The 15,490-nt window shown below is 40.7% G+C and overlaps 1 protein-coding gene across 2 annotated transcripts in view; it reads left to right on the top strand.

Moving 5' to 3' along the window:
- Positions 1 to 15,490, top strand: part of ankrd6b (ankyrin repeat domain 6b) — a 53,154-nt gene that overhangs the window by 20,007 nt on the left and 17,657 nt on the right. The window contains exons 3-5 of one of the 2 annotated variants that reach the window (XM_073492604.1): positions 7,950 to 8,048; positions 11,465 to 11,563; positions 14,319 to 14,417. In XM_073492604.1, coding sequence (XP_073348705.1) covers positions 7,950 to 8,048; positions 11,465 to 11,563; positions 14,319 to 14,417 — 297 coding nt within the window. Of the gene's footprint in view, positions 1 to 7,949; positions 8,049 to 8,195; positions 8,513 to 11,464; positions 11,564 to 14,318; positions 14,418 to 15,490 lie in introns of those variants that run through there. The other variant, XM_073492603.1, reaches the window with a different exon arrangement.

The following is a 15,490-nucleotide window of genomic DNA, read 5'->3' as shown; positions in this document are numbered from 1 at the left end:
ATTGTTTCAGCTCTAATTTGGTCCCTGACAAGGTATCGGGTATTGATATCTTCATTGAATCATCATTCAAACTCAACATAAATGAAATAATACTCACCAACACCATTTTGGTTTGTCTTTCCACAATCACCAGATGTGAAAATATTTCGGCTCTACAAGTCATTGAACCTCTGCTCCACTCTCTTTCCTCTGCCATGTCATGCCTCTCCTGTCCCCTGCCATGTCAGCCGCTGTAAATCACCTCCATACTCAGTCCTTACAGAAATGTGGAGTTTTTTTGTGATTGTTGCAGGCAAAAATCCTTGATTATTCGGCATGTTTTCTTAAAAAATGCGATGGAATATGCAGGATATTTATGCAATTTTATGCGATGAAATTGCGGGAATTTGCAAAAATTGCAGGAACTTGCAAAAACTGCGGTTTGATGAATAAGAAAAAAAAGTGATTCCCCCAACACTCTGTTACTAGGCTCACTAGGCTACTACCTTAATGTAAAGAGTCATTTCTAATGACTTCCTATGATAAGCAAGCATACTACATCACAGAAAGTGCTGGGAATAATTAAGTTCTCAGGTTTCCGATGACGTCACTTCATAACGTTCCCAAGGCAACAGGAGGAAAATGGCTGCTCTTGTGTGAAGTAAACGCAACATTTTTCAACCTGTTTTTAAACTGGCATCTGTCAGTCTCAGAGGCTGTGTTGAGTCCCAGCCTAGTGTCCAGCTGTGTTCACTGTGAGGCAGCTGAGCCTGTTTGAGAGCAATGAGTCCCTCCGTCATTGAAAGTTGCAGTGTGGGCAGACTCCTGTCAGGTAATAGGACCACTTAGCTCCACAGCAAAGAGCTGCAGTAAGTAGCAATGTTAGTTTTGGAGGTACCTTCGAATTCTGGTTATTTCTTACAAATTACACCAATCAACAATTTTTGATAAAACTAAATGTGTTTTTAAGACCTAACCTGTGTGGTTTGGTTCAAACAAACTCTGTGTTTACCTGTTTGGTATAATTAATTTAGATTTGTGAAATCAGTCAATTAAACTTGAACCAAACAAACAGAGACCCACGTTTTTCAGCAGTCTCAATCTGGTTATTTTGTCTCTTTTCTTTTCCAATGGGACTGGGTGTATTTAAAGTAAAGCAGACCAATAATAGGCCTGTGTGTGGTTTTAACATAAATTCAGAACTGATCAAGCTCATGATTTATTGTTTCTTGGTGGGCTCTGGTGACTTGTTGATCGGATCTTGTTGCTCATGGTGAATGCAGGCTCAGAACCAACTGGTTGGCTCAAATCAGCTCCTAAGCTTTATTTCTCCTGTTGGTGGCCTGTATTGTAGTGTCTGCATCCTTGGGTGTCATTTTACTCCCATTGTGTCACTAAGTTGTGTGACTCCTGGATGTGGTCTAGTGTTTGTAGCCTTAGTCTATGTTTTTAAAGGTGGCTGAGGTGGTCCGACTTTCCGACCAGATATCAGATCTGTTCAGTCATTGTAAGGTAAATTAATTTGGGTAACATAACACTGATTCTGTGGGCTGACCTGCATCTCTTAAATCAATTAGACACAAAACAAAGCCCATGTAAGGGTTAGCAGCACTGGATCCGCTTATACACAAACACACACAACCCCATAATGTTTCAAAACTATGCTAATGCAAATAATTCCAGCAGCTCGAGATTCAGTCAGGCGAATAATTTACTGCCAATGTATTCACTCGCCCTCTACTGTAGTTGCTCCAGGCTGTCTCAGTGCTCTCATCATTTTGGTGAAGCGTGCTTGTGTGGGTGTCATACATGGATATGCTAAGACACCTCCTCTTAATAACACTGTGTGATCTGAGAGTTGAAGAGATTCTTACTTTAATTAGCAGGCTTTTATTTCTCTCAGTTAAAATTCATTATTTTTCGTGCTTCATTTTCTAAAAGTAGGCTCGCCATGCAGCTTAATTTTATATAAGAAAGCAAATCCGTGTCAGTACAAAAAATCTTTTGCAGTGATACTGGGCGTGGTATTGTTTGACATTTTTACCAGCTGTGACAGCGTCAGCTGATACTGTTTTTACCTTGTAAGTCTGTGTGTGTGTGTGTGTGTATATGTGTGACATCATGGCACAATGTGGTCAGGATAGAAATTGTCAATGCGATAGTCTCTCTACTGTGTGTATTTGAGATTGAAATTAAGGCAGAGTACAAAGATGTAGAGGGGTAGAAAGTCCACTTTACTCAATGTAAGGTTTACCTTTAAGCTCTTTTAAGGAAAAGATTACGCAAAAGTGAAAATTCAGTCATTATATATACTCACCCCCCTTGCTCCCTACAAAGCTGTGTAATCCACAAAACATTTTTGGAGATTCGCAGCAAAACAGTGTAGCATTCTGCTAAACAACTGAAGTAGCTGGAGACTTGATTTAAAACGTAAAATAAACAACCGGGAAAAAAAACTTTAAATGGTTCCATACAGCTCGTCAGGCAATCCAAGTGTCCAGAAGCTGAATAGATTTCTAATTGATTCGAAAAGACATTATTGAAAACTTTTTTTAAGCCCAAATCTTCACTGTAGCTGCAAAGCTAAAAGCATTATTAGTGCACACCCCATCTGAAGTGGGTACATGAGCTCGACCGTGCGTCAACCATGTAAAGAACATCTTTTCAAATCATTTTGAGATCTCCAGGTTTTACAGTGTAAATATCAACTTGTCACTTTTTCTAAATTACCTCAAACAGACTTGGCATTTCTATATTGCCGTTTCTTGTCACTTATCAGTATTACTTAGCGAAATATATTGATACTGATATATCTGTAATAAAATAATATCAGCTCATATATTAGCCTGCCTGATTTAATCGCATCATATCAATTTTTCCTTGGTTTCAGTGAGACACCAGAAGAAAATTTTAAAAACCTCAAATACTTTAAAGGACCCTCCATGCTCTCCTCCTTACAGGGGCTCTATGTAACATTTTGTAGCAATTTACATGTATTAATCGCTTTTTTATTGGCCATATGTGAGTGGATTGTAACATCACATGAAGCATGAGACCTTCCCTGTCTTGGCCTTGGTTGATGATTTGTTTAAGTTGTTTAATGCTGCTGGACTCTTTGTGAAGGACTTGGGTTGGATTTTTTAGGACAGTCCAAACGATGTTACTTTATCCATGTTCTCGAGTGCCTCGTCTCAGTGCCTCTCTCTGTAGTAGCTATTGTTACTTTAGAAATGGAGCCTGTTAACATAAACGAACGACCGACTTCCAGCACAACACAGATGTTCCACACAGCTCCTTTAATGTCAGAATTATGACAGCTTGGATTTGCTATCAAAATGACTGTACCTAAGGTCCTTGGACTGTATTGGTTCATTCTCAGTTCCTAAATATCAAAATACCAAATATAAATAAATTTTTTAGCTGAGAGTGAATGTAATTTTGATTGACTCAGTTTAGATGTTCAGAAGTTGGCAGTTTGCTGTATGCACCCAAATGTTTAACAGTATCACAGCTGAGCTGCTGCTTGGCCAGATGGAGCACAGGATACACACACACACACACACACACACACACACACACACAGTGACAGTCAGACCCGGCACCAAAGTCCCCTGAGGCCTTGCTTTATTCTTTCATCCCAGCTCTCACATCTCCTGGAAACACAGCTCGGTTCAAAGGTCATTTACCAATACACAGGATGTGATGTAACACCCCATTGTGCCAGTTTGGGCCACTGCTTATCTAGAACAGTGGCCTGGATGTTGGATGTGGAGAGGTAATGATAGGCTAGTCACCACTTTACTCATATGGCAGTCAAACGTAAATAATGTCACAGAGTATTGAAACTTGACTTGAAGTCGACTGTCTGTGTGAAAGAAAAGTGTTTTTATTCTGAGGAGAGTAAGGTTATCAAACCACACACAGGTCAAGCTTGTAGATCTCCACACTGTTTATCTTTGGTGTTTCTCTTCATTGTTTGTGTCCACAGACAATGTAACAACAGGTCTATTATGCTGCATGTTTCCTGGTTTCAGGAAATGAGTTTAACTTTTTATGTAAAGACGCAATTGTTGCAGGCACAGTATTAAATCTTTGCTTTAATGATATTATTTTGTTATTCTGTGGCAGATACCTGAAATGAAAAGAGACGGCATACAAAGCCAATGCTGAGCACTATTCCTGTGTGCATGCTTTATACTGTAGTGTGTTTGTTCTGTATCATGTGCTTTGTGTTTTCTGTCCTGGCACTGCAAACCAATTTTCCATGGCAACAATGAACACATGTCATCATATTGTAACAGCTTAAAACAATATTACATGTGCTGCTACTCCCTCTGATGATTTTGTTTTGACCAGCAGTATTTGGCTATTTTGACAAGGTGCCATTATGCAAGCTAAATCCAGGAAAAAATGGGGCAGAGCTTCATATGAAGCATTCCTCTGCTCAAGAAAAGGAATGTAGGAATAGTTTTTGAAAGGCTATTATGATGGATTGAAAGTGAGACAACAGATGGATAGAAAAGAAAGCCGGAAAGAAAAAGTAGGGAGATAGATGAGATTGATCTAGACGAGAAAGTGGAAAAAGCAGGTGAGATGCACAAAACCAAACCTTTCATCAAAGCTTAATGTACATTTAATAATATGTATAATATGTTTATAATATGTAAGAAATACAACAGAGCATGACGGATCATTTTGAGGCAGACAGGGCTGATTTTGGACAAATTTGTGCAAACGTATTCGTAATATGTTTAATATCTAGACGATGAGGCCAGCTGTCGTCTTTGCAGAGGAAGTTCCGGTTAAGCCAACAGTGTTAAATACTCCTCCGATTCTTCTTCATTGGTTTTACCGGCGGACTAAAAACATGACACAATAATTTGTGACATGATTCAAATCTTCTCCAAAATGTAATGGATTCTTCCTTAGCCCATGCTACATCCTGCCACCTAGTCACACAAACCGAAATGTTTAACTCCATGATGGAGGTAATGAACATGTTTTATGTTGGAACAATTTACAGCAAGTTTGCTGATGTTATTGTGTTGACCTTTATTTCACTAAAACTAAAATTTAACTTGGATGCTTTTATATTAGTTGCTTGCCCTCATTGTTAAAGCTGCAGTAAGTTATTCTGGAAATGGGAAGTTGATTGTGAATGTCATTCCCAGTGTCAGTATTTGACAACCTGGAAATGACACTTAACAATCAACTATCAATCTCAACAAGCATCCTCTGCACCTACAACAGCTGATAAAAGTTGTGGGGTGAGGTGCATGGACTTTTATCGGCATCTGAAGAGGAGCATACCAGTATAAGTTATATCTGGTAGAAGCCTTCTAAACAGTTGAAAAATACATTTTCACTGCTCTCTGGTGGATCAACTATGGAATGAAAACTGAATGACTCTCTGTGCTGGAATTTCTTGTAACTTGTCTGCCATTGAAAATGCATACAGCCACAAACAGACCTCCTGTCAGTGTGGAGACAGCAGAGGCTTCCTGCAGGCCTGAGGCCTGCTGTTTACCTGAGCTTGGCTGGTGGCTTCCTTCCAAGCCAGGCCCAGTGTAACTCAATCGGAGGACCACATTAAATGCAGAGCTGAACCGAGCTGCACCCAAACAAAGCGCAAACCTGCAAACGCAGAGACAATACCTGGGATGTAATGTGGCTTGTGCTGTTGTGTGGGAATACACACTGGATCTGTAATTAAACTGTATTTACTCAGTATAATTAAAGATTATCAGAGATTACCTGAATCTTGTGTTTGAAGTTTGAATGCTGACATCCTGCTCTGTCATTCTTCTTCATGCAGCTCATTATGTTGAATGTAATGTTCAGGAAGTCTGGGGGTGCTGACAGCTTTTAACCTAATCCTCCCAGGGAATTCTAATGTGTCCTGGCTTCTGTATGAAGGAATTCCCCTCTGTTGACTTTCCTTATGTCATCGTACCCTCCCTGGTTAAGTACAGAGCATCGCTGCATCCCAACTGGGACGTTAGCGTCTGTTAACATAAGGTACAGAATTATATTTCATTAGTTAATTCTAGTGGCATCTCCCCATGTAAAATTGTTTTATTAGCCCATTCAGGGTTTTCATCTAAAATGTATCCTGTCATATCTCATCTTTTGATAACTTGTAGATTACAGTGTGCTCAAAACAGTAGTTACACTCCTAATGATGTCATTAAAAGTGGTAACTAGAAACCCTTCTAGGACTGCTAACATTGCTCGGAGGAAGCTCTTGGGCATTTTTCCTAAAAGACAAACACACACTAATCACTAAGTCTGGCCTATAGAATAAAATAGTGTTTTGTTAGAATGACAGAGCCACAATGAATAGGAAGACATAGAGATGACAAATTACTCTAATTTCAAATATATAAACTTTGCAGTATAAACTTTTTGTAGGGTGACCCCTGTGTCACAGACAAACACTGTTGTAACTTAACAGATAGTTATTGCTTAAATTTCTCTCTTTAGGATTTTTATATTTTTAAAATTTAAAACATTTTTAAAGTTCATAACTGATAATGTTATCATTGCTGCTTATAGATTTCTAATGGGTTGTCATTTAGAGGGATTAAAAATGGTGTGCATGAAGCTGTGGTGATTGATGTGATGCAGTCATGGCACAAACCATTTGGAAGCCTCTTATTGGTTGATTGAGTGCATGAGGGAAGGCATTTTGAGTAGAATGGATTAGAGCTGACACTAAAGATAATTTTCATTATCGAATTATTTTTTTGACTAATTGATGAATTGCCTTGACTGTAAACTGCAAGAAAATAGTAAAAAATGTCCATTATAATTTCACAGAACCCAGGCTGATGTCTTCAAAGGTCTAATTTCTTTAAAGACTTATACATACAGGTTCTGGTTTGGAGGTGTCTGTCTTTAGGGTTTCTGCATCCACCTAAGTATGAGTTGAATTTTATTTGTGGCGCTTAGCATTAAAAAAATGTCATGAATTTAACAGCAACATGCCTTTCTATATCTACTTTGGATATAGTCCTCAGTAAGGACAATACCAGAATCAAAAAACTTAGAATATAGAGTACTACTATAAAAAATAAGTACCTCAGTATCTCTTTCAATACAAGAGCCAAAAGAAGAAAAAAAAGGCACACAATATAGGAAATATTCCGTGTAAAACTTTTAAATTTACAAGCTGCAAATAGGTGGCAATCCACTGTTTTCCCGTAGAGGACCATGGCCTTAGACTTTTTTGAGATCCTGTCCATAATTGTCACGAACAGGCTCAGAGACAAAGGGCAACCTTGGCAGAGTTCAACACCTGCTGGTTGTCCAGTGTCGGCTGTCCAACATATGTGTTATGTTAATATCTGTGCAGCCTTGGGTTGAATATCTGATTGAGGATGTTTGTATTTTTATTACTTGATTACTATCGATACTGTAGAAAGTATATAACGTATCATTTTAATATATAAATTTAAATATATAAACATGGTATTGAAAAAGAATTAAAGTATCAATAGTTTTGACAAACGTATTCAACAGACATTGCTGACAACAGCTTTTATAGAAACAATTTATTTGTAAGAAAATAATAATTTAGGTTTTCACATATTTTAAATTCCATTTTTTAACAAGTTAAGTAACCTCTTCTGCTTCAGGGCCCGCCCACAGCCTTATATTGGCAGGATGCAGAGTAGATCCTCTGCTCAGCTAACATGAACAGCTGTGCGCATTGTGCACTACTCTCTTAAACCATGGATTAAGGATTTGTTTGTTTTCAGTTGACTTATTACTGAGATGGATTGTATTCTGGAGCAGATGTCTTCAGTCATGCCACCAGCCATGATGGCTGTAACTCATGCTGCAGTGGTATCTGACTCAGCGGGCTGTGATTCTGTTTATGGGACAGCAGTGGTGGGTTTCTTTATTCAACTTTCTCTGCTTCTTCAAGAGGTTTGTGTGCTTATGTTATGTGTGCTTTGTGTCCACAGTATGGCAGGAGTCCCCTGCACTTGGCTGCCTACAAAGGCCACATTGAGGTTGTCCGTATCCTGCTCAAAGCTGGCTGTGACCTGGACATCCAAGACGATGTGAGTAAATTCATCTGTCTGTCAGCTGTGTCAGCCATATTTCAAGTGCATCCACGTCCAGCTCTTGCCCTGCAGTCCTGATTGCTGGTAACCAGTGGATTGCTTATTTTTTTGCTCTCAATTCTGTTGGTTTTTTTTTTTAGACCTACATCATTTTCCTTTAACACAAAGATTCCTGTAGTCTAATGTCCTCCAGTGGCCTTGAATGGGACTCTTTGGACTGTCCCCTTGTGGGTTCGCCCTCAGGATGCAAGTCCCCCTTTCCCACAGATAGCGATAATACAGATCTCTGGCGTTGCCAAATTCACTCTCTGTGGTCAGTGAGCTCTACTACAGGCTGCAATACATCCTCCAGAAGTGAAGGGAGCAGGAGGTGCAGACTGAAGCAGGAGGAGGATGAGGAGGGGAGAAGACAGTGGAGGATGGCTCGGAAAGAGCCTGGAGGATCAGGGAGAGTGAAGGAGGTTAGCCAAACCTGCTCCTACTGAGCCAGCAGAAATCTGCCCCCCCGTCCTTCTTTCCCTCAACAAAGTCCACTCCTCCACCGCTGCTGCTGTGCTCGGTTCAGTTCTTATCTGGCTTTCAATGACCCTCTCCTCCTCTCCTCCCACTTCTCTCTCCTCCATCCCTCGTGGTAATCATTGCTCTTTCTTCCTGTGCTCTCATGTCAAACCTAACCTGCCAAGTGTCACTCGCCACTAATCTGCTCTGTGTTCATCAACTCCATTTATGGCTGAGCATGAATATGAGCTGAACCTTTTTCCTGGGACTCTACGCTTACTGCTTTCATGTGGTTATACAAACCACTGTGGACTCTAAACAGCTAATGGAGCTATTTGAGTTTACCTTGCTGTGGTTTGTATAACTGCTACATTGGGACAATTAACATCATTACTGCTTGGTTCAGTAATAACTCTGTTGAGCTTGGAGATACATAGTGTGCTTATTAAAAAGGAGCTTACAAAACGGTCAACACTGAAAGGGGTAGTTTGTTTTTGGGGGATTTTTTACTATTTAGAATATATGAATGATGAGCTTCATTTAGCACACTGATGCTTATGGGATGAAGTAGCTACTCTGCTAAGTGGTAGGAAAACACATCTTGTGTAACACTCAGGGTTTCTGTCTCTCTGTCTAAAGTAAAAAAAAAAAAAGCTTACCAACACTGCTAAAGCTCTCTGATTAACATATTGTATCTCATTTGTTTAAGTTGTACACAAACAGAAATGTTACATGCTGAAACGATTTCTTGATGAACAACTGTGTATCTATCTGCCCTGCACATCTGTACAGTGTCTCAAGCTATAGCTTAGATTACCAGTTTTGGTTGGTGAGCACAAGCTTTGGTTGTGGTCTGTGTACGGGCACAATGGTACAAACCTGGCAACCTCACACTGGAGACCAGACTCTATGATGCTGTGCACATTCACTGCACCTGGCTTTCATTTGCTCAGAAATTAGCACATAACTTCCTGGTTGATAAACCACAAAGTCTAATTTTACTTTTCAGTTTGTGTATGAATTTAAAAACTGATATGGAGAAGGTGATTTGAAGATTTGAAGTAGATGATGTGGGATGCCATCTTTCTCCATAGGAAAATGACCAAAATGCATCCCCCTTTCTTTTTTTTTACCTGCCATCCCCCCTCTCTGTTCCCTAGTATGAGAGAGAATGCAGGGGCAGAGGGGTTGTTTAGTTGAATATGTTTGTCTCTTCTGCCTGACTCATTGGTCCTTTATCTGACTGAGGTTTGTGTGTGTTAAAATCTATGTGGCCTAAATAATGGCTCTGTAATCAGAAGAACCAAAACAGTCAATGCACTAGTCGCATGTGAATAAAATGAACCGGGTTCATCCCCCCTGTTAAAGATGAACAAATCACCTAGTGATGGTATGTGATACGATCAATGAGCTTTAGAGGTGATTGTTGGCATATTTTTTAAATCTTTGGACAGAGCCAGGCTAAGTGTTTCCCCCTGCTTCCAGTCTAACCCCATCCTGACTCCAGATCGGGTATTAACATTCAAACATGAGATGAAGTGTGTTTCCATCCACCTGTTTATGCACATTTTAAATGTGTGGAAATAAAAAAAGTCAAAATATGGCAAAAGAAAGTAGTTATGTGGTGCAAAAGCAAACAGACCTAGCGAGGAAATATATGCATGTGCCCTAAGGACCCATATTGTAGAAAGCGAGATTTCCATTTCTTTCTGATTATAAAGCAGGTCTATGTACTATAGAAAAACTGTGAAAGTATCGAAATGCTCAATGCACATGGCCCGTATTCAGAAACTGTGCTTTCAAACTAGCCGTGAGGACTTCCATAAGGTTGAGATGTCACAACTATACAGTCATGTAGTCGGCAAAGCTGGTGTCGAAACACGATCAGCTTGCTGAGAAATGTGAGAGCTGACCAATAAGAGCAGACTGGACTTTTAAGTTGGAGGGTTTTAAAGAGACAGAAGCTAAAATGGAGCATTCAGACAGGCTGAATCGATGTGCTGCAGCAATGGACAGTATGAGAAAAGTAACGTGTTTTTGGAAGTAAAAATCTTCTAGTAGAAAATGAGCATAATATGGGACCAGTGAACATCCACTGGAGCTTCAGTTCAAAAAACAGACCAAAAATGGCTGGCGTCCTTTTCATCCTGTCATCTCATTGTGTCTTCTTCTGCAGTGATTTAACAGCACCTACTGGAGAATCTGTATCTCGATGAACCGACTTGTTGTATTGACAAAACAGTAGTGGATGGAAACACACATTAATATGAATGATGTGCTGGAAATTCTGCCAAAAGTTGCACTAAATTTGGAAACTGACAACTGGTCTCCATCTTCTCATCTAACTCTCAGAAAGAGTGAGCAAGCAAATAATTATATTTGCCAAAATGTCCAACTTTACCTTTAACTCTAAATTGAGACTTCATGTACATCAGCTATTGATCTGTCAAAAGGTTTAAGGGTGTATTTCTTTTGAGCGGGTCTACTATTGATCCCATTTAAATTCAGTAATATATGCAGCGACATACAAAAGTAATCCATCCATGTGTTTATTCCACTCAAAGTAAGTAGGAATAAAACATAAGTCCCCCAAAACCAATCTATTCCTTCAAGAGACTGTGTCACCTGTGATGTATGAAAATCTTGTATCTCTATTTTAACCTTTCAACAACTTATTTTCAGGAAAGTTGATTGCTTTGGAAAGTAATAGTTTTCACAAAGATTTATGAATCTTCATGGCATGAAACTGACCCAGCAAATACATTGTAAATTAATAATACAATGAAATAACAAATTGGAGCTCCAAGATTTTCACATGATGAAATACATTTTTATGGATGGATGCTGGTTTTCTTATCCTGTTACTTGAGTGTTGCATATTGGTAGTCAGTGATGTGTGTTTGTGTCATTGGCAGGGGGAGCAGACGGCATTACACAGGGCTGCCGTGGTGGGAAACAGTGATGTCATCAGTGCTCTCATCCAGGAAGGATGTGCACTGGACAGACAAGACAAGGTGCAGATCAAACATCAGAAACACACACAAACATAGAACACACACAGAGGCTAATGGCACCTCTATCACAGTCATTCTGAGGAACGGGGAATTTCAAAGCCATCATAATGACTGCGTTAAAGCATCTGATAATCAGAGAGAAAGCAGTGTGCCTTTAATCTGCTTAGCTTTAGAGGAGTGTGTTTAGAGTCACAGTGAGATGACCTACAGGGATTATAGCCATGCACACTCTTATTTTATGTCAAAACTCTTTAGATGATGTGCTGAAATATAGTGTATTCATAATAGTGTATTTCCAGAATCAGAATTCCTTTATTAGCCCCGCAAACAGGGAAATTTGTGCATCACAGCAGCCAAAGGACAGTAATGTTACAATAAACAATAATAATAGTAAAAAATAAACAATAAAATAAAAAAGGTAAGAAATAGAAATAGACTTGTATATACATACTATGTACAAATATAAACAGTGTAATTATAAACAGTGTGGCAGTGTATTGTTATTAATAAATAATAAATATGGGTATGAAAATTGTCCAGTTAGTGCAAACCAAAATGAGAAATGAGTTATGTATAGAGTTTGTATTGCACAGTGCACAGTCAGGTCTACTGGGATCAGTGCTGGTTGTAGAGTCTGACAGCAGCAGGAAGGAAGGACCTGCGATACCTCTCCTTCACACGCTTGGGGTGTATCAGCCTATCGCTGAAGGAGCTGCCCAGTGCGGTGATAGTGACCTGCCGGGGGTGGGACTCCTTCACCAGCAGCGATGACAGCTTGTCCATCATCCTGCTCTCTCCCACCACCTGCACTGGGTCAAGAAGGCATCCCAGGATGCAGCTGGCCTTCTTGATAAGTTTATCAAATCTCTTCCTATCTGCTGCCGAGATGCTGCTGCTCCAGCAGACTACTCCATAGAAAATGGCTGATGCCACCACAGAGTCATAGAAAGTCCTCAGGAGTGCCCCCTGCACTCCAAAGGACCTGAGCTTCCTCAGCAGATGGAGTCTGCTCTGACCTTTCTTGTCACCATCTCAATGTCCGTTCCCTGGATGTTCACCTGTGTGCAGGGTTGTCTGTGCCTGCAGAAATCCACCACCAGCTCTTTGGTCTTCCCGGCTTTGAGCTGGAGGTGGTTCCGCCGGCACCAGTCTATGAAGTCATGAATAAGGTCTCTGTAGGCTCTGTCATCCCCGTCCCTGATGAGGCCGACAATAGCAGAGTCGTCAGGACTTTTGTAGATGGTGGTGGGGTGATTAATGGGAGAAGTCTGCAGTGTACAGGGTCAACAGGAAAGGGGCCAAGACTGTTCCCTGTGGGGCCCCCGTACTGCAGTCCGACACACAGTCCCGAGTCCTCACATACTGTGGCCGGTTGGTGAGGTCGTCGAGGATCCAGGACGTGAGGTGTTGGTCCACCCCCGTGAGCTCCAGCTTGTCCCCCAGAAGTACAGGCTGTATGGTGTTGAAAGCACTGGAGAAATCAAAGAACATGATCCTCACAGTGCTTCCAGGCTTTTCCAGGTGAGACAGTGATCTGTCCAGGAGGAAGATGATGGCATCGTCCACTCCGATGCCAGGCTGGTAGGCAAACTGGAGTGGGTCCATAAAAGGACCCACCAGAGGGCGGAGATGGACCAGGACCAGCCGCTCCAGGGTCTTCATCAGGTGTGAAGTGAGAGCAACTGGTCTGTGGCTGTTGAAGTCCTTTGGGTGAGGGGTTGGTGCTGGTACCACCCCTCACCCAAACCACGCAGGAGGTTTTCCACAGCATTGGCACTTTTCCCAGCTTCAGGCTCATGTTGAAGAGGTACTCCACAATCCTGCACAGCTGGTCTGCACAGAAGTTTTAGTAGTTAATGTTTAACGGTGTACCAGTGGCTATACAAAAATAATCCAGCCAGTGCCCTGCATGGTTTAATAGAGCCCTTTTCCCCAGAACCCCTTTACAGTTGGCTCATTATGAATGAATCACTTTTTCACTTCACACTGCATCCCAAGAACCTGTTGTAAGTAGGACTGCTGTCAATGTACCTCTACAATCCTAATCAATTTTCCTTCCTTATTATTTTTAATAATCAAATTATATAAAAATAACAATAAATATTAATGCTCAGATTTAGCCTTTTATCAAAATTTACTATGTACCTATACACTGTATAAACAGGATTATGTATTGCCAGTGCCACAATATAGTAAAAAATAGGAATCGTAAGTATTAAAGTAAAATAATAAATAAACGTAGGCACTGATAACCCCACTGATGAGGAAGAGGAAGGCATCACTTTCTGCTGTAACATTAGAGGTTATGTTGGCACACTGAAAACTGTTCATCAGACATGTTTTCTGACAAACGGGCCTTTTTCTGATTTTCCGGGAGTGAAAAGCATATTAAGTCTTTATGGAAATGCCTTCCAGTTTTCTGATTTGCTTCTGTTTTGATATGCTGTTGATGCTCAAAGGGCATGTTTCCTCTCTTTTCTGGTATGCTTTTATGTGAAACCTTTGACAGTGACTAAACAGCTAGCTGAGATAAACTTAGAACAGCAGAGTGGGTGTTTAGTGTGACTTGACTCTGTTGTAATGATGGAATCTCATCAAAGTATCACTGTAATTCTTCGTGTGTTTCCTAAATCTAGTATGACAAAGGAACTCTTCATAAATGGAGGTATCTCTGACACTTGTTTTGTGTTCACATAAAGTCAAGTGCATCAGTCGGGCTGTCGTAAATGTGGCTTTTTGTCTTTTGTCCTGTCAGGATGGCAACACAGCTCTCCATGAGGTGTCCTGGCACGGCTTCTGCCAGTCCGTCAAACTGTTGGTGAAGGCTGGAGCCAACGTTCATGCCAAAAACAAGGTGATTGGCACCTTCTTCCTATTCCAAAAGTTGAATTCAAAAGCAATAAAAAAAAACAATCTTTCTTTATGGTCTAAATTAACTCGCGCTCAGTAAGGCTGCCTATTATGTTGATAAAAATAAAAAAAACATCTTGTCAAATAAAGGGAAATAAATGTGTCATCAGCAGTGTTTCCCACAGGATTTCATGAGGTTTCACGACAACGCATTTTAATGAGGGTAGTCCATGTTGGCTGCGGCGGTGTGGGCGGCAGGTGGTTCTGCAAACGTACGCACCTGGTTATAGTGAAAAAGTTGAAGCAGACTCAACTTTTGGAGAAATGCAGCCCGGCGTCAAGTTGCGGTGGCCAATCACATAAGCTAGCATCAGACTGGCAGCATGAATGACTGAAGCCACAGTGGATTGTAATGTAATGTGTCATGTGTTTCACTCATTTTGACATTGTGCAACAGTTTAAACAGATCTGTGGAGATGATCACTGTAGGACTGGCATACTTAACCCACTCTAGCAGAGGTATGACGGCAGATCAGAGGCAGAGTAAAACGGGTCAGTTAAGGGCATGTTATTTAGCATGGATAAATGCTACAGAAGGAACACAACGAACATTTCTCTGTGTAGCTCTGTTTCACTTGTGATCACTCGGTTTGGTCTTGTGCAAGTTTAAAACACACAGTGATGATCTGCCTCACATCCTGGTTTTTTACTGTTATTTTGAATTCGTCAACGAGGACAAACAATCACTAGTAGGACCTGCATGCTAGAAGCATAACAACATAGCAGCATCTCCTTTCGGCAAACTGATCAGCAGGGTTCCCATCACGTCACACATCCACACCGCACACAAGCCTGCAGCGTTTCCCCGCACAGCCAGATTTGATCTGAATGTATACTATGGTGGGTGGACCTCAGACCCTCCAGGGGGATCCTGGGGCCTGCTCCTCTGAAAGAACATTTTGCACATTTTAAAGTTAAATGCATCAATCTGGTGCACTTTGAGGGAAATATTAAGAGGCTATCTCATAAATAACATGACCATAAATGAGTAATTATGGAAAATATAACATGTAGAAA

The sequence above is a fragment of the Pagrus major genome, chromosome 22, assembly GCF_040436345.1.
Source record: "Pagrus major chromosome 22, Pma_NU_1.0".
NCBI lineage: Eukaryota > Metazoa > Chordata > Actinopteri > Spariformes > Sparidae > Pagrus > Pagrus major.
Note: the sequence above shows the minus strand (reverse complement) of the source record. Positions and strands in the feature narration are given on the sequence as shown.